Genomic DNA, 25,709 nt, shown 5'->3' on the forward strand with positions numbered 1-25,709 from the left:
GCATATAATATTGCAGTCACTTTATTGCAAACGCATTGCCTGCTAATCTTATATTATAATAAATACTTAATTTATACTCGTTATTATTAATTACGATGGTCTAAACGTTTTTGGGTTTTGACGTTGTTTATAAGGCATAATTCTTTACAATTTAAAGGTACCATCATATCGTATTATGATTGTACGTATTCATTAAAATAAATACGTTTGGATAATGTTTCGATGGAGCAGGGTTCCGGACGCGAATAGTAATAATTATTCGTACACGATAACGATAAACTTATACAACCGTGTATCACACGATATTATATAATATTATTATATACGCGGTCCCTGAGTCGTTTCGATAATGCTGACAAATCGGTCTTGCTACAGGTCTGGTGTGTATGTTTCCACCATCACCGTCGTTATTATTACGATTATTGTGGGCCAGGGACGTATATAATAATATAATACCGTATTATACACGAAAAACGCGTTCTGCCGCATAGCGCTCATCGGGAGGGGAAACGAAAGCAGCGGGCTTATAGTCAGTCGTGCTTTCGCTGCGGAAAGAGCAAGTCCCTCGTCGGTCGGCCCTCGCTCCGCGTGACATAACCACGTGCGATGTTTTTCCTGGACCGCATAATAATAATATAACATGGTATCACGTCGAACGAAAAAAAAAATGAATTTTTTATGGCCGTCGCATCACGAGCGCGGACCCCATCGCAGGCAAAAAGTTTTTCAAATCTCTAGACATCCCAACACCCCTCCCCTACATCACGATATATTATTAATTTCAGTTAAATGAAAAAAAAATTAAATAACAACAATCGACTTCTTCCAAACTCCCTCGAAGCGCTAGATTGTAAAATAAATTTGTAAAATTAATGTATTCATTTATGTTTGATTATATACGTCTCATTTATATAAATACCTACCTATAATTTATATATATATAGAGGTATAAAGTATACATAATATATATTATAAAGTGCATATTATTAGCGAAATCAAAAAACTTTCTTGAGATTGGTAATATGATATTATACAAGAATATGATGACATATTTTTTATTACTCGTTGTTAATTTTGAATATAGAAAATATAAGTAATAATATTTATGGAACGATAAAATAAATACAAATCTATTATATTGACTTATTTTCAGATTTTCCACAATATACTCCTCTTAAAAAAGTTCAAAAGTTTAAAATATTAAAATTATAAACATCTTAAGATATTTTTTACTTTTGCTGACATTTTGTCTATTTATGCACAGTGATCTTTTTAATCTAAATTTCTCAATTTCAAAAAGTATATTAACATTATTAGAATTTTTCTTCTTATGAACTTTTAAGTATATGAAAATTTTTTGAAGGACAATATATATATATATTTTCTTATTATGAAGTAGAATATTTTTTTGAGAATTTTGATGAATAAAAATCAAATTTCAAACTAGTTGTCAATTACTTATTAGTTATAACTAGTTATAAGTATTTTGAGTATTTAAAGTTTAAATAAGCGGAGTGGAGCTTCGTAGGTCATTTAAGTCTTTTTAAAAAATAATGGTTTATATAGTATTTTTTCCAACTCTGTGGACAAACTACAGTTCACATGCATTGTATTTATATTTTTCGGTTTCACGATAATATTTGTAATATTTTGTTTCGTGTACAAAAATAGCTAAAGAAGTCGGGATTATGGGGGTAGTTCTTTTTATTTATACCTCCAGAATGTATACGATAATACTATACTAACGCTGCTGGTTTACATTTCAAAGGAAATGACGTGCGATTAGGTAAACGATCAATTATAATATCAAACATTATTATTACGTTTTATAGGCGGCCGCGGCGTAATTACTACCTACCGGCTGCGAGGTGCACTCGAAACGGGAGAGCTTTCGAAATGTCGGTGAAGACTTGCGTTTCGACGATGGGTCTTTTTCTGTCGTCGTCTATAATTCACTTCAACCGGTAATTTTCGTTACGTAATGTCTTTTTTTGTCGTCATTTAAATAGGCAAGAAAAACGGTTCAATATTTTTTTATTGTTATCGCCGCACAGTCCTATAGTACACACACACATATATATATACACGTATATTATTGCATCATAGAGCAATAATATATAATAATAATATTTAAATGCACACACAACATTCATACACGTATATACCTCTAGGTACCTACCCATAAATTGTACACAGATACCTCACCGACGACGTAGTGTCACGCTAGTAAACACGCCGCCGCCGGTACGGTTTGCTGCGCGACACGACGATTACCTTTAGACATATATACAGGTGTGGTGCAGCGCCTGCCGCCGAGTGCATGTCAACACTACATTAACAGACGGCGGCGGCGGCAATGATCATTCGAAACGGTCCTCCCGCCCACCCGATACCCACCCGGAACGGCATTTCGTATCCTATTATTAACCTATTACCGTCATGACGTTTTAATTCCAAAGTCACGACAGCGACTTATCGCTCATACCTACCTCCGCGGTGAAAAAACAAAAATCGTACAACCGGCAAACACGACGTGCATACGACCTACCCCCAACCCCTAAACGACCAACGTCAAGTATATTATTATATAATTATTACGTTCTACGACGAATTGAACTCGCAAAAATATCGCCGAGCATGAATGAGTTATTGCGTAAAGCGGGGTCCTATTATTATAATATGTGCACTAGCTGTCGGCGGTGTCGGCGTTTCGACGGGGGACGGGTTTGGTGGGTGATTCAAAATATTGTTCGCACTTGAGCAAAGCTTGTCTCGAAAACTCTCAAGCAGAAGTGTAACCAGGATTTTTCTTGGGGGTGTTTTAATTTTATATTTAATAATATCAAATATGAAATATAACCTTATAATATGATCCTATTATTTTTGGGAAATCTGAAGCCCCGAGCCTCCGCAACACCCCTTTCAACACCCAAAACACACGTCGGACTACGGCACTACAGTTTAAGCATAGATACCTAACCGGACTTCATCATCTCAATATACAACAAGCAGGACGTATCATCGGAAAGATTTTAATAACAATAAATAGGTGCTAAAAATCAGTAGTGCTGTATCATATACTATATACATTCTTAAATATCGAACACAGTCCCAAAAATATTTCCAGCAGACGAGGCGAACTTAGCCGTATGGAAACCGAATGACGATATTAACAGATATCGACCAGTATAATATATATACTAAAACACAGTTAAACTAAAATATGCGAACATGTTGACTGTACTTTTGTATCTACCGAAATCAATGAAAATAGTTATACCGAGATTCTAACCCTCTTCCGATACAAATTTACTCAGTACAATAAATATCACTGCATCCTTTAGTCGGGTGGGAATTAGCTGGTTGTTTTCTATGACCTTTTTTTTTTATTCTTTAATACATAAAAACGTGACGATTGTGCAACAAGTCGGGACGTGCTCGGACCCGCCGGGCGCACGATAGCCGGCGCTAACCGTCTGCACGAACCTCTCTTGGATTTCAGCTTTGATAGTTAGGTATGGGGTTGGGGGGAAGGGGTAGAGATTCGACCGCCCGAAAATGTGCTGCCCGATATCATCATTGTAACGTCGTTATTATATATCAGTGGAGATAAAAACAGGCCGTGGTCACCCGTAGGGTTGTTAAGTACGTTAACCCCCCGTTGTTGAACAGTGCCGACTATATATACAGCAAAGCTCAAATAATAATATTATTACTGTTATTGTTATTATTACTATTATTGTCGTTTTCAGTCGTTTTTACGGTAGTCGACGTGCCCTCTTGTGTACCGGAATAATATTTTTTTATAGAATTTAACGGTTTGGGGAGATAAACAGTTCGAATAATGATAGTAATAAAGTAATAAAAAAATCGAACGATTCTTTTTCAACATTCATGTGATGTAATGGAAATTATTTATACTTACGATAACACTGCAGGCAAGACCGCGTATTCGCGTATTGGTGCGATTAAGTTATAGCAGAAATAAAAATAAAACCATCATTAACGATAATTAATGATCCGTGGTTTTTTTTATTCGAAATGATTATTATTCACCACGAATAATGCGTTTCCCGATTTTTGCCATTTTAATTATTCGCGTAAATCAAACGTAGTTTGGTGTTCATATAAATCAGAATAAATCAGAAACTATAAAGACTCAATAATATGGACGCGTTTAAATTGGTTTGATAAAAATCGGACGAGCGGCCATTGCCGCCACCACCGCCGTAATGGTATGGTAACCAGAAATGCAATCAACTGTTTGTCGGGAGAAAAAAAAAATGTATAATATAAGAATGGAAGACCGTTTTTATTCGTTAGCAGTCCGTCGGCGGCGTCGGCGTCGGAGTATAGAAATCGTCCGAATCTGATGGTTTTTTCTTCTATTTTGAATAAAAAGTCTTTGAATAAAAATCGTTCTGCAGGGAGGAAGGTTCGAGCTTAATCTACCGGCGGCGTCTTATATAAGCGTATATAGTCCCCAACAGTGTTCGGGTCTCTGATTTACGACCACCGAGGTGGTGGCCACTGCTGCGCCACGCCGTCGTCGTCGGTGGTGGAAAGAACTCGCGCGTCGTTTCCACCACCACCACCGTAGGCCCTTTAACGCAGGGGTGGCGGTGGCGTTTCACCCCAATACTGCAGCCCGATATGGTGTCTTGATTTATAAACCTCTTCGTGGCCGCTCGGCAATATATAATATGTATGCGTATATATATACACACACAAAGAAAACGCGCCGACGACGACGGTTTAATCTCGATTTGGGATTTGGACACGCAGACTGCTCCTCTGGCTCTCTCTCTTTACCACCCCCCCCCCTACACGACAACAGCGCGCGACTTAACATCCACCCGCGACCGTATACGTACGTACAGTATACACATCGCGTGAGTCGCACAGCCTGTCGTGCGTATGGGGTCACATAAAGTTATTTTGCTTCAGGTGTATGAAGGATTTATGTGCTCGCGATTGTATCGTGGTGGCGTTGGGGTCGATTGGACAAACTCGTGTATATATATACATAAATGGGTGGGTGAGAGGGGGAGAGGTATAGCGGTATAGAGCTTTATTAGTTTTGTCCCACGCGTTTTCCTCCTCTCCACCGGGTTCACTTGAGTTTTCGATCCGATCCGATCCGATCGGATCCACCGCTACCACTCGGAATGGTTATACGATAGAGCACATATTATTATTATTACAACTGCGTATGTATAAAGCGCACGACGTGGACAGCGTGTTGCGATGTTCACGCGGCAGGAGGTGGAGGGACCGATAAACTTTCCGGTCCGAAGTTTGTCTGGACAGCGCAGCCGATGGCCTCCCCGGATAATAGTGCGCGTATCTCCTACAGACCGGACGACGGCGACGGTATAGTGGCTTACATAATAATATTATATCTGTAGAACGCGGTATAGGTCACGGGGCATGGCGACGAGTAAGACTCGAGTCGAGACTAAAACTGCGTCTCGGTTATCGAGTGTCTTTAAGACCTCTATATAGGAAAAAAGATAAATTTCCGGTACTTATCGCTGCGACCGTATACCACTGTCGCAGCGGGTTACTGTTCTATGTACCAGAGAATATCTACAATAGGTATGATAAGATATAATTTTGTAGGTACGCATCAGCTTTACGTCAGTACGGTAAAATATTTGAAAATATTTAGATAAGCGATTGGTTGGCAGACCGCGATTATGTTGGATTTTCTCTTGCAGGAGGCCCCAGATGCAGTCGCACCTATTTTGTGTCACTATTATAATTCGAAATAATACGTCAGCGATGCACCGCATATCACGATGGTAAAAACTACAAACGCGCACATCAACAATTCTGTTTTTAATATCTCGTAAACCGACGAATTCCGTTTTAGTAGCTGCGAGTGCGTCGAGCGCAATAAAGCGAGAATAATATATTATCATTTTGGGGTTTGTTTTTTGTTTAATTTAATTACGATTTTACTATGACATGAATATTATTTAAAAAAATAATATGATGTAAAATATCATAAAGAAAAAAAATTAAAACAAATACCGTACAAAGCAATTTGTTATGTTCAAAATTCATTTGACACAACACGCGAGTATGCACACCAAAACTGGCTTTTTTTAATATAAATATTTTATTTTTACAAAAACGCGCCGTTTTAAATAGTAATAATAAAAGGTAGCAGCAGGTAGATTGTTTGTCAAAGTCATAAAAAAAAACTTGTTTGGTAAAAAAAAAAAGAGGAATTCGTTTGAAGTACTACTAGATTAGTTGGTCGAATAACGATACAAGCTCGCCAATTCACGTACTACCCCTGTAAAAATAGCTTTTCATTCCCCCGCAGTTTTAGCTTGCCTTTTCATTACATTTCTTTCTATAAAGCTGAATTAAACTTTTAATTTTCGTTCTTAATCCGAAACGCAAAGGGCCGCCCGTGCCGGTTTTTACCTCTGGATGAATATTATTCGTTTTTTCTTCATTTTATTTTTTTTATTGTTATTGCGACGAAGAACCTGAGGGAAACAGATGGTTCTCTCTTTCATACTCTTTATCCGACTATCTCACTTTCTCTCCATCCGAATATACCTTATTCTTCACCCTAAAAATTCAGACACTGGCAACCCACCCTCACGTTGCAATCATACGCAGGTAATGAAACTCATTTTTTTAACACTCACTGAGATAGCCGTTTCTGAAATAGCCACTTTGATGAGAGGAAAAGAAAAATTATAATTTAAATAAAATAATACAGGAAACATAAAAAGACAGAGGGTGGTCGGCATTATTTCGTTAGGTACTATAAGAAAAAATAACTAGAAATCTCGCTTTGAATAAAATCATTTTTAGAACACTTCATGCCGTGGCCTGTAAACTGTCCCGAAGACGAAACCAGTACAAAACCATCGATTTATTTGCGTACAAATTCGTAATCTGTATGTACTGTACAGATAGGTGGTATTTTTCACAGCTGCAGTTCTGAAAGTTTAACTAATATAAATTAAACGAAAAAATTCTCTCTGCATTTCGAAACTCTCGTTGGAGTGCAATCCATTAATAACAATACGGCCGATGCGGAAAAAACGGTAATTTATGAGAACGAAATAATATATCCAAAATCATTTATCGTATATACATATACGCACGTATAATATATTATACATACGTTGTCCTGCTACAGTCTATTTCGCTAACCCTATCACTGGAAACCTGTGCGTTTCCTACAAGGGAATTGGTCCCGACACACTCCCAACACGGTATTCCAATTTTGTTTTCGAACAGTAATTAACGCATTAATTTTTAGCCTCTGCGGTCGTCGTCGTCGTCGTTGTTGTCGCTGTATTTTTTATTTTTTTCTCCTCCCCCAAACTCACTCACACCTCTCTCTTCGTCCCTATAACGTTATTTTTTTCGTCCCTGCACACCCCTTTGCGTCCAATCCTTTTTCTTCCTCGTGGCGCCCGTTTGTCCGTCGAAAAATATAAATAACTTTGGGGACGTGAGGGATGATGGTTGAAAACACGGGGCGCCAAGTCACAACCCCTAATTTTGCGATTTTTTTATGATTATTTTTTAATATAATAATTTGGCAAGACGGGTCGACGGACGTTGTTTTTCATTAAAAAAAAAAAATAATCGCAACACAATAATGAAAAATGTAAAAGGATGCCTGAGCGTAATGAATACTTCACGGTCTGAGAATAATATGAATGGTGTATGTGTGCATTGTAAAAAAAAAACCGTGGCATAATGACATTTTTTTTGTTGTCCTGTTGACCTCTCTACATTGACACAACACCTCCATTAATACCGGACGCGTCACTAGTGGGACATATTATTTACAATACAATTCTGAACACAACCCCTGAGTATATTATATTTTATCAATGTTGATCCGATTTCACCTCAAAATGCAAAACAAAATATAATATTACATTAATACTCGCATATTTGTGTTCGAAATTGACACTACGAGAAATATAGTATATTATTATTTAAAAACATTAAAAACTATTATCTATTATACGTTTGTACAAATTACCATTATTGCATTATTATTATTACTATTATATTACGCGTTTATAATATGTGTTTTACTTATGTACCCAAGTAATTGAATTGTAAATGAGAAGAGGGTTATGAATTAGAATTTCTGTTGGCGTGTCTAAGTTTATGATCTAAGTTCTATTACATAGCTCTTGAACACTGCGTACAAGTTTCACGCAATATAATTTATATAATAATATATATAAAGAGATTCCTATACTAATTTTAATTTACATGTTGAGTGAGTAAAACGCTAAGTATATTATTACATTTTAATCCGCATATACATAATATACTGTCAAAATATAGTACGGTTAGTTATTCAAATATCTTATGATAAAACCATCAAAACATAAATTTATTATATTTACTCAATTCTCGTTGAAAGCATTTGGATCTACATTATGAGCGTTGTTACAGTCGATAAAGGGTGAGAGGAGAAATAAAATGAATTTCGTTCATTATTCTATATAATATATATAGTATATAAAATAATTTAAAACGAAATAAGGTTCCGGTGGTGTTAGTATGTATATTGTATATTACGCTATTTAGTATTATTAACTTAGTGTGTTAGTGTTCGGAGACGTATAACTAAAATACTACGAGAAGTGTATTAAAAACTTTACAACAAATGTACAGTGACGCAGTCAGTTTTCCAATTTATTGCCGATGTGAAAATAAAAGATACTCGATATAAATACGGACGTAACGGATTTATAGGGTTTTTGATGTATTTCCCAGCTTTCTGACGTTATCAGCTCCATAATTGTACGTTCTCCGTTTATTTATATTTTTTTTATACCGAGTAAAAAAAAAAAATAATAATAGATAGAAAGGGGGAAAAGCCCACCCGAGATGAGATGATTATTGTGGTTACAGCTGTGGAAATGCGTTTTGCGGTCAGATTTACGGACAAGGCAGCAGAACGCAATAATAATAATGTAATACAAGATTCTTCCCTCCAGACGAAATAATTCCAACGGTCCAGAAGGCCATAAATTTGTTTAGGGCCGGCCGGCTGTCCCTCGTGTTTTCCTTATCATCTCGACAGCATTAGAGTTTATACTCTCTTACCCTCTCCGGAGGGGTTATATTTTTTTATTTCAGAAACGAAAACAGAACGGCGGCCAAATAACTACCGAAAACAGTTATGCACGTGCTTTGTTTGCAATTATCCGAATAATATTCGATACAGTAATGATGACATTAAACATACACGTACCTATACAATAATGATGGCGACGACCCAATGCACACCCACATTTAATCTACTATACCTATATAATTATTAATATATTAGGTATGACATGTCCACATATAGGGCTATAACCTAAATAGATAATACAATTATTTGGAAAAAAAGATTAAACAAAGAACTACAAGTAAAAAATTACAGACGGGAACAAATAAAAAAGATTGTTGTGGATGTTGTTTTTTTTTTTTTACTTGTGGTAATAAAGCTCGGGACTGAGTCTAAAAGTGCCGTAAAGTTTATTAATGTCCCCCACCGGTTGTCTCGTTTTTTTTTTAAGTTCCCTTTATCCCGGTGTCTTATGTGTCTCCAAGGAGCCCCAAGGCCTGTCATTTACCACCCACCCTATTGCACTGGGCAACACGTGTGCTTAATCGGCTCCCGTGTAGAATTATGATTAAAAAAAATCGATGTTAACCTCCAGGACCGGGTCTGTAAGGCGAAAAAATGAAATAAAAATACGAGCGAAAAAGTACCAGAGGCTTAAAAAGAGACCGTAAATCTCACGACGAATTTTCCCAATAATTTTCCCCTTGAAAGTATGAAACAAAAATGCGCTTAAAAAAAAAAAACAATGTAAAAAATACTACACTTACATTTGTCCATCGACCTGATGGGCCGCATACCCCACGCCATTGGATGGGAGTTTTTCTTCCTGAAAAAAAAAATGAAAAACTGTAAATATTTTTACCAAAACGGTTAATGACTTTTAAGTTTTAAATTTGTAATCAAGATCTGGTTGAACGTCCGGGGTGATTGATGATATTTTAGTAAACTATATTATATGTATAGAGCGAGGGGCCATTCCGTCCGTCAAACAGTGAATGGTTACTAACTCTTCCGTCTAAACGTGAATGACAGAAAACAATTTCCAACCGCGATCTCATGATCGTATATATACTATTAGTTTTCGTTAAATATGAACAGTTTGAACCAACTAAGCGAATCCCACGAATGTTTCGTATTATATATACTTGATTGGCGATTGCATATATTTTCAAATGAACTGAGACAATTATTCGGGACGGCCGTGACGTGACTTTTAACCTATATTATTCGATTTTTAACATTATATGCAACATTTTCGTTTGTTTCTATGGTCGTTAACAATCGTACTTGTATACTTCTTGCTGTTACATAATGAACAGACTAAATTTTTTCGTTCTCGGCAAACAAAATTACTGATTGTTCATTTAAGCTTGTATATAAATTTGAAAACTTGTCAGTGTCTCTAAGTTTCGGAATTTCATATGATATAACAACATGCGTTGCCCGTGCAGAGGAATATCAGAAGTAGGGGAAAAAACACATTTGACAATTCGCACTTTTGTACGGTCAGACAAAACCAGCATATTGTTCACCGTATGACAAGCATTAAAAAAAAAAAATAAAATTATAAAGGGATCGTTTTCGTGATGTTTGCTCTCGTGTACACAGATGGTGATTTTAAAAATTATAGTGAGATTAAAAATAAAACTGCGGAATGTCAGTCAGTCCGTACACGGGGGGAACAACAGAAAGGAGACAAAGCTTGTACGATTCAAAATCCGGACGTGACTAACTTTTCACATTTTTTTTTTTTTTAATTCGGGTTAAAAATGATGTGCCGTTGTGTTGGCGACTGAAGGATGTCGTTTTCCCCTTGTACCGGATACGACGTGGTAAAACTTAAAACTTTACAATCTCGAATGCCACACACACACACACACACACACACACACAGGGCACACGTGACGCGTATATATAGGTTAGGTTACAATAGTCAGTCTTTTTTTTTTTTGTTCAAAAATGTTTTTTTGCGGAGTAAAAATACACCATAAGAGATATAGATATATATATATTATATAGGATTCACTACGTATTTTCTTTTCTTTATCTAATCTACGACTGCGGTATAGGCGCGTGCACACTGCGGCACGATAGAAAGTTTTTTTCGTAATTCCTCGTTGTCGAGACACACGGCGACGACGACGACGACGACCGGAAATAAGGCTCGCGTATTTGCCGTGAAACAGCAAGAAATAATAATAGGACGTACGTAAGATGGGGTGGCCGATTGTAAATTTCACCATGTGCGAGGGAACGCGCGGAGAGGAGGCGGCGGTAAACGAGAAGATACTACGCTCGGCACACACGCGGGGTCCTATACATAACGGGATGTTAACTTGATTATGTGGGCGTATATTCGGCGGACGTGGAGGTAGAAAAACAAATAATCTGTGGCCCGGTCTAACGATCCCGGCGGGACCCGGAGCCCGAGACCTTATATACACGGCCATTGTCCGCCGGTAAACAGCACTTTAAAACGTGTCGGCGAGTGTACGCGATGCGGCCGGACTTCTTTCTGCCGCGCATTATATGTATACCTTACCTATGCCCCCCCCCCCCCGAGCGCGTCGCCGCATTAACCGATCTTTACGACTGTCCAGCGGGGGCGGTACACCGCGAGGGTCTTTAAAACTCCATCTGCAGGACGTTTCGGACTTTCCGGACGATTTTTATACGGGCCGCCCCGTAAAATCGGACACGTACATAAAAATAGCAACAATGACGTTAATAATAATAATAATAATAATAATTGGAAAATCGTGTCTTCGGTGACGTGAGCGTGTTTCCTATAGTTATACACTATTCTTGTTGTGGAGACTTGACGTGAATCGAACCGCCCTGCTAGGGGGTATGCGCGTCATCGCTGCGATGTATTATTGTCATGTTTTTACATAATAATATTATATTATAGTTGTAATGTGCGCAAGGCATCATAATATTTTAATAGGTATTGCGTGGTGCAATCGTCCCCAAAGGGATTTCGTGGCATTTGGACGACTCTGCAGTATAATACATATATATGGCACGCCTGAAAGGGTATACATGTTATTGCATACATATACTCAGTGTTCAGTAAAATCAGCATTTAAACATCTATATTAATAAAAAACAACGTGTGTGTGTGAGAATACAAATCATAGCCAAGTTTACCGTAAGAATGGTTCTGAAATTTGGTATATATTGGTATCCTATATTCGGGTCTATACTCGAATATGTGCATTGCGCACATCGAAGCCAATTTTTTTAAAAAAATTTAAGGAAAGACTCACGCGTAAGGATTTCTTAGCTCACGAAAGGTTGGTTACAGAAAATAAAATAGTTATTACCATAAAAATTATTGTATATCATTTTAGACCCCTATTTTACATTTGGTCAGAACCACCAAAATTATGCACAGTTTACATTTAACGGAGTTCAATACAAGGTAAACCCACTGCCATTATTCAATATGTCACGAGCGACGCCGCGCCGTACAGGAACAACTAGTATACAATATACAAAAATGAAGTTCTGGGTTGTGTACTACAACACACTATTTTGTTACGTAGGTACATAATAATGTGCTATTTACACAACGGTATCACATGCGGTACCTAATCGACATCTGTATATGATTTTTTTCTGCCCGTATCGAAATCCGAAGTCTGGTAACTAGGGACACAACGAATTCACTGAGTGGTAGTGTCGGGGGAAGGGGTGGCGTGTTTTTGGAAATTGATGGATGGTCGGCTGGCATGAAGAATCGACGATTTTCCACGTGACCCAACTGCACGGCGTCCGCCACCACTGAGCCGCAGTCCACCGTCACCGATACATCATTTTCCCCGACCGACACCGCCGCGCCGCCTAAGTGAATTCCGCTTTCCAAAACTTCCCCCTCGCCCCCGACGGGACGATCTAATGGGACCGATACGTCTTTGCAGGGCGTCCCGTCTTTAATGACCAACTGTTTTCCGGCCCGTGCCGCGGTTACACCGTCAACCGACCGTGTAAACCGCCTCGCCGCTGCCGCTTCTTCCGCTGTCCGCGTGTCATTTCTCATCCATCTCGAGACTTCCTATATAATATGCCTGAGTAGCCGAGAAAATACGAGTTCCACAGTGTATGTATGGCATTCACCGTCAGTCTCCACGCCCGCGATAAACATTTTCCTTCCAAAGAGTATTAATTAAATATACAGCGATCGGTATACATAACGTATGTCGTACAGCACAACGTATGAGATATTTGATGGTATTATGTAGGTCGGGCATTAGAACCAAATCGAAAATAACTGATATAACTTGCAGCAAAAAATCTTTTGAAAATTTTGAAACTGATACATTTTAGTTGAGGGTATCTCATGGTCTTACGAGACTTGTTAGTTCAAATGTTTACTTATTCAAGTCGTTTTTCATAGTGTAATTAATGACGATTTACATGATTTAACTAAATATGTGGGAATAATGTATATATAATATATATATTGTACCCAAATATTTAACTTTTAAGATTAAAAAATGTATAAATGTACGATTTAAATTGTGATTAAAAAATAAGATATGAAGTAATCATAAAAAATTAAGTTTAGCATTGTTAGTATGAATTTAGGTACCTATATTTAAGACTGACACCGTATAACTTATCTTTATGAATCTAAATACAAATAAAGTCCATTATGTTCATCAATCATACACTACCAATTCATGTCTCAAATATATAATACTCAAAGTTTATAATATTATGTGTTTTAATGTTTATATAAATGGCCTCCTTAGTCCTGGATAAAGAGAATAATATGTGTATTTATTAACGTCATATAAATTAATTTAACCATTTATTTTACTTATTGTAATATTATACAGATTGCAAAAGAAAAGAAAGTATAATTTAATTTAATACAGTTTATATAATATTATAATTTATAGTGTAGCCACACAGACTTGATTTGCAGTTATAAAATGGTAGGTACATAAGTTCGTAATAACCGTGGATGATAAAAATAATTGAAATCGCAAATTGCATTTTTTGAAACAAATGATTTTTTTTTAAATTATATATCTTGTTGATTAAATTTGAAATAACCATATTAAAATTCTATTCACATAATAGATTTTTTACTTCGGCCAGTTTTAATTATTGAATTAGATTATTACAAATTGAACAATACTCATTATTGTAACCTTATGTATAATTTATTGCGCTGTACGTTTGAGATGTTGCCAATAAAATAGATTAGGCTTGATGTTACCGTTATATATATGTGACGTCAATACTCAATATACTTGTAAAAGTGTAAAACGAATGATAACAGGCCATCGACATAAATCATTTAATCAAACAATGATGATATGTATAATGTATATACTATATACATATAGTCTCAATACAACGAATATGGGTACTTGCATTGCTCGAAAACCGTTTCTTTATAATACGAAACGATTCGAAGTTTTCGGATTTGCGTTTTTGACAATTTCAGTTATTCGTCTCAGGGAATTGGAAAAACGCAAATACGTATGCCGCCATCGAATTACCACGTAATCTCATGTGAATTGATTACGTTGCTGTGAAAATATTTATACGTGCTTATATATTATATTAGGGCGGCGTAGAGGTAACGACGATGAAGACGAAGAAGAAGAAAAAAGAACCGTCTAAGGGGAACACGTCAGATTCGCACGCACCTGACACCCTTATGCAAATCTAGAAGTTCCGTCATGTATACCGCGACAATAATTTAATCCTTTTTAAGAGATTTTCTTTGCCAGATGACTGGTTCCGTTACACAGGACCCTAAGGATTGAATACAAATTATATATACTACTATAATACACGGTAGTCGTCATTACGCTGTTATTATTATTATTATTATTATTATACGTGCGAGCTTCTTTTGGTTATTCGCAAGATACGATTTTACGCTCCGGCCGTTTCCACACATACTGGCCTGAAAATACGGAGGCCAATTTGAATAAAATTAATCACCGTATGCCCCTTTTTCACACGCAAATATGCTTTTGACGAACATTCGAGTTTCTTTAAAATATTTTCATATATTTTACGGAACAGTAATACCTGTCGAAGGGTGAAAGTTTCGAACTTTATAAAAGGATTTAATATGATAATTTAAGTCTTCGCATTATCGTCTGGCAGATTAATCAATACGTTTTTTTTTTAATTCGAAAATATACTATACGAATGTCGTTATAATTCTACAAAATCATTTTTAACGTAGGTATATAATAATTATATAGTTATTCGAATGCAATTTATTTTTGTTTTTTGTTTTTTTAATAGAAAAGTTAGTAGAATTTATTACTGTAAAGATATCTGATAATTTATTGAGTTAATTAATTTCTAATATTATATTGACTTTGTAAAGACGTGATGTAATATAAAACATATTAAATTAGAACATTTATCAGAGTAAAGGGGAAAAAATGCAAACGACACGAAATATTATGATTGCAATTTAATTTATAATATGAGTCGTGTATAGGTTATGACTTTGAAACGTCGAAACCGCGGTTCGTTATATACGAGAGAAATATTATACTTATAGTTTTTAAGAGTACGCGCGGTGTATGCGATACAATATTATAAAACCTCATTTCCCACACACATCACCGTCGACAAGTCCCCTTTTTGCATTACGAGTCGTGTTTTCAGAAAACGCTGTCGTGTCATTGTGCATTAATGAACGTCGCGACGTAGTCTGGTGACGTCACCAGGAAATTGAAAAATATTTCGACATTCCCATACTTATTACAGACCTGCCAAAAACTTGGTCTGTTCGTTTGTATGTGTGCATGTATATTGTATACATATTATATTATAGTACGGTAACCGTTTTAATAACATCGACCCGCCACGCTGCCGAGTCAGCGGATGGTTCACCCCCTTGATGAGCGAACCAAATCTCCGGATTGTGGAGAGACAGGATGCGGAATATATCATGTTCTATATATATATATATCGGTTTATACTATTTAGATCCGTGGTTTTCAACCAATGTACAGTTTGAAAGTTTTTTTTTTCCATAATAATTATAATTAATATTAATCTATACCAAAGTATAATTTTGTTTATCTAATTTCGTGTAAGAGTTTAAATATAATGACCTAAAAAAAAAGGAAAAGTTCTTCGTCGAAGAAAAAGTTGTTGATGGCTAAAACATATTGTGCAGTTAATATTTTGTGAAGAGCACAGTTTTCGGTGTTTTTAAAAAGGTTAAAAAACACTGGTTTAGAGCTTTACATAAAATATTATTATTAAATATTAAATTATTATAATATCTCCAGTTAGATTCTGATTTAGTTTACTTTGGTTCCCGGAGAGGGGTCTGTATGATGACCCACGGTCACTCAATGAGCAGTATGAATGCGTGTTAACTTTGGTAAAGTGGTAAACATGGAATTTTTTTGTTTCGATTAAATATCGTTTTTTACGAGAAAAATACTGGAATCTTACACCGATTGTGCATATTTCGTTCTATAATAATACACCGTATAATTACATTATACGAGTAGTATGGGATAATAACGAACTACGGAATTATGTTGTTATATCGTTGCACGTTACATTACGGATGAAATGTTGTCGTCGTTTTCTCGAATGGGTATGTATTCTATTGCAACGGGGAGATTTATGATGCGATGGTCCGCGACTAGTATGCGGTATATGGTATAGCGCCACGTGATTTACCGGTAGGACATACGAGTTTAAGTTTACCAGTATTATATTATTATAAAATAATAGTGTATAAATTATATATATGTGCGTTCTGTGTGTAATGGTGTATATGTGCTGAGAAATTAATTTCAACGAAACGCATTATTACACATTACGCCGGAGCACATCGCGCATGCATTTATATACACACCAGGAGGGGTGCTGGCGGTGGACATTAATCAGGGCACTTACCTCCAATACACACACACACAATAAACATATAATATACACAGCTAATAAGCTGTGCGTTCGTCTTATTAATCACCTACATTACGTAGTTTACTTAACACGCACTTGACTTATGATGCGATCGATCCGATTTGTCTCCAACAGAATAAAACATACACAGTTCTCGGATTGGCTGGTAATCAGTAATCACAGTATAGCGCGCGATTCTTCGTATTCTTCACACACTCACACAAGCCAAAGTCACGTATCCGTTTAAACTCCCAGATTATTATTATTATTATTTCACACACGGCTGTCGTGAGGTCTATTTCTCGGTCGTTATATATAACCGAGAGTAGTGACGTATATATATATACACACAATAGTATATATATATGTATTATAATAACATAATCAGCGCGGGAAATATTATTTTCCATCGGGGATCATCCACCCACCCCCTTGCCGTCAAACACCAACCGACATTCACCTGACTCGCGAGGCGGAATATATTTTTGCTCTGCAGATTCAGCAATGATGGAGGGGGGGGGGGTAACGCGTGCGTCGCGCGCCCGGCTTATTACAAATGCAAAACTCGCCCATTCATATTCAAAATTTTATAATACGACGGCGGCACTGTCAACCGATTTGTATGCGCCGTCTCTCGCCTTGTAGGAAGTCGCGGCACGGATGCAGGGGTTATGCACGAGAGTAAGAAGAGGGATGTGCGGGGGTAATAATTACTTCATACACAACCGCGCAGAAATCCTCGGCGTGTGTGTATATGCAAGAATATGCTCACGGAGGCGACCAAGAAGCGGGGTGGGGGATGGTTTAGAGCTTTGCCATACTTATTCGGTCTTAACCGCTAATTTATTCACCCGAGACCGCCGGCCGCGTTCGAATAGATTTGATTTCGTTTTATAATAATAATAACTTGCGTGGCTGTCAAGTAAGAGGGAGAACCCCCTCCCCCCTAACCATTCCACTCTCCACTCACACATACGCGGAGACGACCATCTCGGGGCAGACTCTGTCTGTCTGTCTGTCCCAGTCTCTCTCCGTCTCCCCACGACTATTGGGGAAGACGCGCATTTTACTTAAAATACCAGATGTGCAAAATTGAACGCATCCAAAGATATTTGCATCCGTCGCCACTCGCCGTCTCGTATCCCAGACAACTGCGCGAGTTTTATTTCGTTCGTGGCGTGGTCTCGCTGTGCATATTATTCCCACTGGTCCCGTAGTCTCTCCGAGATTTTATGTGCGGTTTTTTCGCGAAAAAAATTGTATAATAATTCGCACAGACAGCTACAGACGCGTCCCGAACGCATCAAAATCCCGAGCGTTCTACATAGTTTCATATTAGTAATATTGCGCAATCGTAACGACGATAGGGATCGCGTTATTGTTTTCGTACGAGGTCGTCATGAAAAAATGTCGTCGATTGATGTTCAGACGGAACGAGTTGAAAATATTCATTGTGTGCTCGACGTTTTGTTTTTGTATTTTGTACACATTAAAAGAACAAAGCCCTCCTACAGAGTTCAAATTAAGTCAAGTGGTTTTTTTTTTGTCTTCCAAATACTTTTGTCAGATTAACCGTTTATGTACCTATTTAATTCCCCATTAGGCTAAGCACCTTTTAGTGACTTCGTGTTGTCTTTGCAAGAGATCCCCTTTTGGTGTAACGTAAACGATCAAAACACTCATAATCGACTGCTGTTTACACAGAGTCACGCGCGCTTCAGCGAGTCAATAGCGTTTTAGCGGAGTGTATTATAGAGCCAGGAAAAAAAATTGAATTGGATTGTTCACTGGTGTTTAAACAAGTTATGTTTTTTTCTTTATGGTATACTGTAATTTAATAAATGTTTTTTTTCGCTTTCCGGATTGTTACCAATGTGATTGGCAGGGAAAAAAACGTCGAAAAGTCAATGGCATTATTTTATGATCATGCATCTGACAAACTGGAATTGGGAAATATAAACTTTGAAAAAATAAATTTAGGTCCTATATTATATTGTATGGTAAGCGAATACGGTTAATATCAAATAATCTGTCAAACAATCAACCGGGGTATGGGTAAAAATTAAATCCACTTTTATAAATTTTGTTGTGATAAAAAAAAAAAAAAACATAAAACATGAATTGATGTGCATTAACTGAAGAATATGGAATTTTTTTATCATATACGTATTCTGTACATGTTATGGAGGGAGATTGGTGGACATAATTTGTGTCAGCGTATATGAATAATATGTTTCAATAACATAAAGTAAAGGGCTAACTGTTTATTTAATTCACAAGGTTTATTTTACTGCACAGAAAATTGGGTCCCAGTACGGTTAAATAAGAATTTTATTGGTTTGAGAACTTCCGCTATTGAAGAGCGACTGACTGTATCTTCCAAGACAAAATTATCTCACCTATATAAAGCTATGGCATTTGGAATTAATTCATAGCTATGATTTTAATAATCCGTTTATTAAATATATCAACTGGGGTACCGAAAGACACATTTTATTATTTAATTAAAATCTATTTGAACCAATTCTTTTGAAAATGTATGTTTACTCAAACTTTTATATATATATTTTTTTAAATCCATATATTAAAATGCGCATTTATATAAAACAATTTTTTTTTAAAGGATTTAGTACAATTATTTTCAAGATTACTTATATCGATGTAAATACCTATTGAAACGTTAATTTTAAATTCATTATATTAAGAAAGGGCAGCCTTTTTTTAACTAGGTCGTGCCAATATTATGTGTACAGTCAGAATATATACAAGTATCTTCATCGGGATTTCTTTCTCTTTTCTATTTTCTTTGATGATCGATATACTCTCTCTGGCTGGGAATTTAATTAATATATATACTTTCCGGCGGGGAGCGAGCGTCGCCGTAGCATCACATGCACGTCCAGGGCCGAGACAGGCACCGGAAGAAGTGGAAACTTTGCGTATTGGCGTTCCAGATAAATTAAAATACTTGGCCGATTCTGCCCGGTTTGTGTTTGCTCACAGGACCGTCGGTATATTAATGCGTTTCGGATGACAGTCGAACGGGCGACACAAAGAAGTCGAAGACGGGAGCGATATAGACGAACGGCGGACGAGTAGTTGGAGAGGTATCTGTATACACTTGAGCGAAATGTCTTTTTGATAAATTAGAAAGTCGACCGTCGAGTAAATAACCCTTGCCTCGTGCATATTTCATTAAAACTTTTGCTGTGGCAGTGTTTGTTTTTATATGCCGGTGAGTTGACGATGGCGACGGGAGCGTGTATATGTGTGTTTGCCAAGGCTCCCTCGCTTTAACTTTGAAATTACTAGTTTTGGGGTTTTGTTTTTTTTCTTTTTCTGCAGTAAATATGATGTATATGGCACGATATAGGTTAAATATATTATAACAAGGAAAACACTAACGTCAATTTTAAATATAATATTTATACCTATTTTAGGTCTAGGTATGGCAGTTTAGTTTAGAATATAGGTATGGTATAATAATTAATAATACAGTCCACTTTAAATAAAGTATGTAGTTATGAATTTATTTATTTTTAATATTGATATTGTTTGAAAATATAATTATATAATATTGTCATAAATTGATTAGAGTGACCTAAAATAAAATATTGTGATTATATTTTTAGACCTATTATAATTAACCCATATGAAAGAAGTACTGATATAAAACTATATTTACGATTGATATGTTTGGGCTATGGGCATATAGCAGTATTCTGATAACATTATTTTTTATAATGAATAATAAAGCGTAATTGGGTACTTACTTTGCTCATTGCTTGTTTGTATCTCACCCGCCGGACTGACAGGTCTGAAACATAAAGAAAATACACCATAAGTTAGAATTGGGCGTGAAAATAACAGTTAAAAAAAAATTATGTACATATATAATATTATCCATAAATGATATGATTTGCGTATCATAACATGACCGCAGCAATAGGTGACCCCTTGTAAATGTCATATAGGGGCGATAAAAAAAGATTTCGAGCACATAACGATGCACACAAGGACCTCTTTAATAGACTACCTGTTGAACGATATATAACGTGTTGGGTAAAGTATTAAAAGGCCGTATATATGTGTGTGTGACTTGGCCTATTAAATACATACATGACCGCATAAACCACAGCTCTTTATTTTTTTCATTTTTTTATCATTGTGTTTGCCGGTGTATCATTTAACAAAAGACGTCCCCTTATACACAATGTATAGTTTACTTTTTTTTCACTCCCTGAGACTTTTGTGATCTCTTTCGCAGAGGCTTAAGTCTTTCGCGCCCCCTCTTGTGAAACACCGGAGAAAGAAAAATAAAATACCTCGGCAGAGGTGTCCGGGAAGTGTGTGTATACGAGAGAAAAACAGCACGCGAGGGATTTTATGCGTTTTCTCGTATCACCTCCTCCCCACAGTGATTTCCCGCGCGCGCGGTGGTCTATGCTAAGCTTTTTAGGGGAAACGGTTTTAGGAATGCGTCTCTAGTCTATATTCCCTGCCCGATAAGCAGTTTTTGACTGTTCGGGAGGAGCAGGAGAAACGTCAAATATGAAACACCGTTTTACTTCTACGCGTATATATATTATATTATACAGATAAAACCGTTCTACACAATATATACAAGCATGGCACTAGAGCGTATTATTACACGTATATGCATTTGAGCGTGTATATATATATATATATATATATATATATATATATATATATATGTATTTATGACGCGCACAACTTTTTTTCCGTCGCGTTCAACGTAGGTTACGACAATATTATATATTATATACCTACGTATATTTTGATATAGACGAACTGAAAGGCTCCGGGGGACAACGACGAGAACCTTTGAAAAAAACGTAAACTTTTTCATATAATATACATTTAGTCGGGTGGGCGCGACGATGCGATCGGCCGGGAGTGATCTTGATTGCGTTTATGCGCTGCACAGAAGCAGACTCATTGTAAACGGTAGTGCGATGTGTTGTGTGTTAGTGGATGTGGGGTGGGGGCGGCGTATGGAGGTGGTAAGGGCGAAGGTGGAATGGGGGTACCATGTTATTGTCAAGATATATGAGGGTCCGACGGAGCAGGGGTGTGAGGGGTGCAAGGAGAGGACGGCTGCAGCAGCAAGATGGACGGAGTTTGAACGGATAGAGGGGAACTGCTGCACGACGCGAGGCGAAACGGCCGTTTGATCAATATGCGACCCTTTAATGTCTTCATTACGACTTGCAGGGCGGCGTGTATTTATGCATATAATCTGACTATCGGCCGTAACAAAGCTGCCCCCTTCCACTCCACCCTCACATCACCAACGACGGATAGACGGTCGAGTGGACAGGACTGCTAGGGAGCTCGCAAAAACGGACTCGGTGGATGTTCTTTAAAAGAACGCGCGAGTAGTCGACGATGTTGTCTTCGTCGTCGTCATCGTAGTCGTCGTTGCCGTCGTAGTAGTAGTGGTTGTGTGCATTTACCGGGCCGGAACCACTGGACCGGAACCGCGCTGATATACCACGGTCCCGCAGCGCCAGAAAACGGTTTTATACGCTCCAAGCACTATACATACTTGGCAAACAAGAACAATTATATCGCGCAGTTCTCCTGCAGTCCCGCCGCACGATACGGGCGGATTGGGTCTCTTTTGGAGATTTTAGGACGGGGGAAAAACCTGAACGAATTTAAGGTTATGCGATTTTTTTGTTTTACCTACCCAACAAACTTGGCCGTCTCCCCGAGTGTGACTGAGAGAGATAGAGAAAGAACGAGATAGAGAGAGACAGTGGGATAAACTTGGGAGCCGACCGCGTGCTTAATATGCTGTACAGTTTTAGGCAAAGTTATTGAAACTGTGCATGTATATAGTACTGTTTCCCGAAATTTATTATACAGGTATATGTTAAATAATATATTCCCGAAGTAACTTATATTAATATTAATCCGCGCATTAAAATAACCGCGTGTTGCCAAATTAATTTTACTCCTAAAAGTATCGGTGACTATATAATCATTTATTACCATCTGGTTGTACTTATACGCGCAATGGATTGTCACAACGAGAATTTCATTATATTCAAATTTCAAGTAAACCTATATGTGTTATGTTTTGTATTACATTATTCAGTGGGTGTAGGGCCATGTGAGTATAAGAAAAAAATGCCTCCTTGTCTGAAGCCAAGCTCTTGAAGAACAAGTGCCTTTACACTTCAATGATAATAATAGTAATTTATTCTTATAGTGGCGGTATTATACACTTATACAAGTGACGGTACTATATCGACAATTATTATTCGGTAAGATTATGTAATATTATACAGTCGCTTAGCATTTTGCGTGTGGCTTAAAATTTGTTTACGACACCGGTAATACTCCATTGTTTTAATCCACCGACCTTTTTTTCCGCCCTCATTATTGTTATTTGCACATAAAAACCGTTTGTAAACACGTCCGGGGGGCTCGGATGACAATACTGAAGAGCCACTGGTGCACTCAACAGGGTGTTTTTAATTCCTGAATTAAGTGTTGGTTTTTTTTTCTCTCGCCTTGATTTTTTAGGACCTTTTTTTTAAACAAAAAAAAGTGTGATAACGAAGGGATTGTTCTAACGACGCCGGCGGTGCCGTGGGGCCAAGTACCGCGTGCCCGTTTTCACCAGTAAATGTCTGTTTTTTCGTCGACGATGGCCTTTTCAAGTATCACCCTTTTTTATTTCCGGGTGTTTTTATTCGCATTCTTACTTGGAGATAACAACCCTTTTCTCAGTGCTAAAATCGTAGCCTATGCACTTAGAGACGATCTTTCACAACCCTACGCATACAGTCCGACTGGCCGATTACATTACTCGAGGGCATTCAACAAAAATAAATTCTTTAAAACGTTACTTTCATTAATATAATATTAAGATTTAAAAATAAAACATTTACATTTAAAATCAAATCTACTGTAATACAGTATTAGAGAATTTCTACTTCTAGGTTATTATTTCACTCTTAATTATTTTAAATTAATATTTTAATGTTAATTTAAGTTACTGATTTTAGAAAAAACTATTTTTGTATTATGTATTTAATACATTTCATTAAATTTATCGAAGATTAATATTATTGATGATCTCAAAACACATACATTTAGTGTATTAATCGTCGTTTCATATTATTATCAATTATCTATTATTATATTACTTGTTTGACCGAAATTCGTCGTTTTTAGAACACGAATCAAATATCGAAAAAAGTTATACTATACGTATACACACATTATTAAATTATAATTTAATCACTTTAATACCTATTACAATACACAAACATTTGATTAAAATCGTTCATATCAAAATATTAAGCGATTTTCATGATTGAATATTTTTATGAAATTTCGTACGATTTCGGACGCTTAGATGTTATTGTAAAAGCATTTATAGAAAAACCATAGCACTAAATACAGCGGAATCGGGGACGCCATCGTTTGGCGGATTTGTGTACCGTTTTGTCTCTATATCGTTGTTGTCGATCTTATAATATAATATGGACATAGTCATTATTAGCCTGCTGCAGTCTCTCTGACTTCCGGGCTCGTCGTAAAGTCGGTGCTCCCCTCTTCCAGAACGGCTTATCCTAATCGACAGACCGTGGTATAGTCGATCGCCGCCACGTCGGGGTGGTTGGGCGGGATATGGTGAAAGGGGGGATGGGTCTGGAGCTCGTCTTTACGACAGTTATTATTAGGTTTAGTCTCCCACCGCAGCCGCATCTCGTCTTATATATACACATATACATATTACACCGGCATGAAAACATCTATATATATATATATATATATATACATTCTTCTGATATCGAACGCCGGGATTATCGAAGCCGACACCAGCCGTCCAGGGCGAGGGGAGGGCCCCCGTTTTCTCAGTATAATAATAATAATAATAACAACAACAATAATAATCGCCGCGTTCGGACGTGGAACGAAATAAAAACGGTCCGTGGCGGGATATCGTCGTTTAATCAAATTTCGACTAACACAGCGAATTTTATCATTTCTCTCCGAGCCGGCAACTGCATACACACACACACACACACACACACACACACACACACATACATATAAGTAGTCGAACGGTGGTCGTGGAAAAACTATACGCGTATATATATATATGCCGAGTCAATAGTGTAAAACCCTCGGCGTCTCCTCGGCACGTTCCCGACCCGGCCAGTCCCGTGATTACCGCGGGGCGGATGTGGTGCGTGGAGGGTGCAACGTCTTAACGTTAGTTCAATATTTGCTCTGCGAGCCCGGGGTCTAATCCAGAACCGAGGGATCACACAGCGGCGGCGGCAGCGACGTGCGTGCGTGTTTGATGAGAAATGCCGAGGGAGCCGCGAACGAGAGCCCCCGCCGCTACTATTTTACGACGGTAATTAAAAGTCAGCAAAGGTTCGCGAAAGTTCAGCTGTACAGTGAGTGCTGCGATGTATACGCGTGTATGTGCATGTGTATGTGTGTGTGTGTGTGTGTGTTTACGCGTACACAGTTTTCGTTTTCTTTTTTCTAGTTTTTTCCCCGTTTTTCATTCGCAGAGCATATGTATATGTATACTAAACACGCCGTGTATCCGTACACACGAAAGCGCTGCAGCTTGTTATTCCGACTCGCGGTAGTTGATTACATAACATCATTACGCAACGTGAAA

The 25,709-nt window shown here is 37.3% G+C and overlaps 1 protein-coding gene across 10 annotated transcripts in view; it reads right to left on the reverse strand.

The window, feature by feature from the left end:
• Positions 1–25,709, reverse strand: part of LOC111031450 — a 238,595-nt gene that overhangs the window by 18,105 nt on the left and 194,781 nt on the right. For all 10 annotated transcript variants that reach the window (XM_022311378.1, XM_022311377.1, XM_022311380.1 and 7 more), the window contains 2 exons: positions 20,803–20,846; positions 9,886–9,944 (listed from right to left, as the gene is read on the reverse strand). In XM_022311378.1, the coding sequence (XP_022167070.1) occupies positions 9,886–9,944; positions 20,803–20,846 (103 nt within the window). The remainder of the gene's footprint in view (positions 1–9,885; positions 9,945–20,802; positions 20,847–25,709) is intronic.

Source organism: Myzus persicae, unplaced genomic scaffold (genome assembly GCF_001856785.1).
Source record: "Myzus persicae strain clone G006 unplaced genomic scaffold, MPER_G0061.0, whole genome shotgun sequence".
NCBI classification, from domain to species: Eukaryota; Metazoa; Arthropoda; class Insecta; order Hemiptera; family Aphididae; genus Myzus; species Myzus persicae.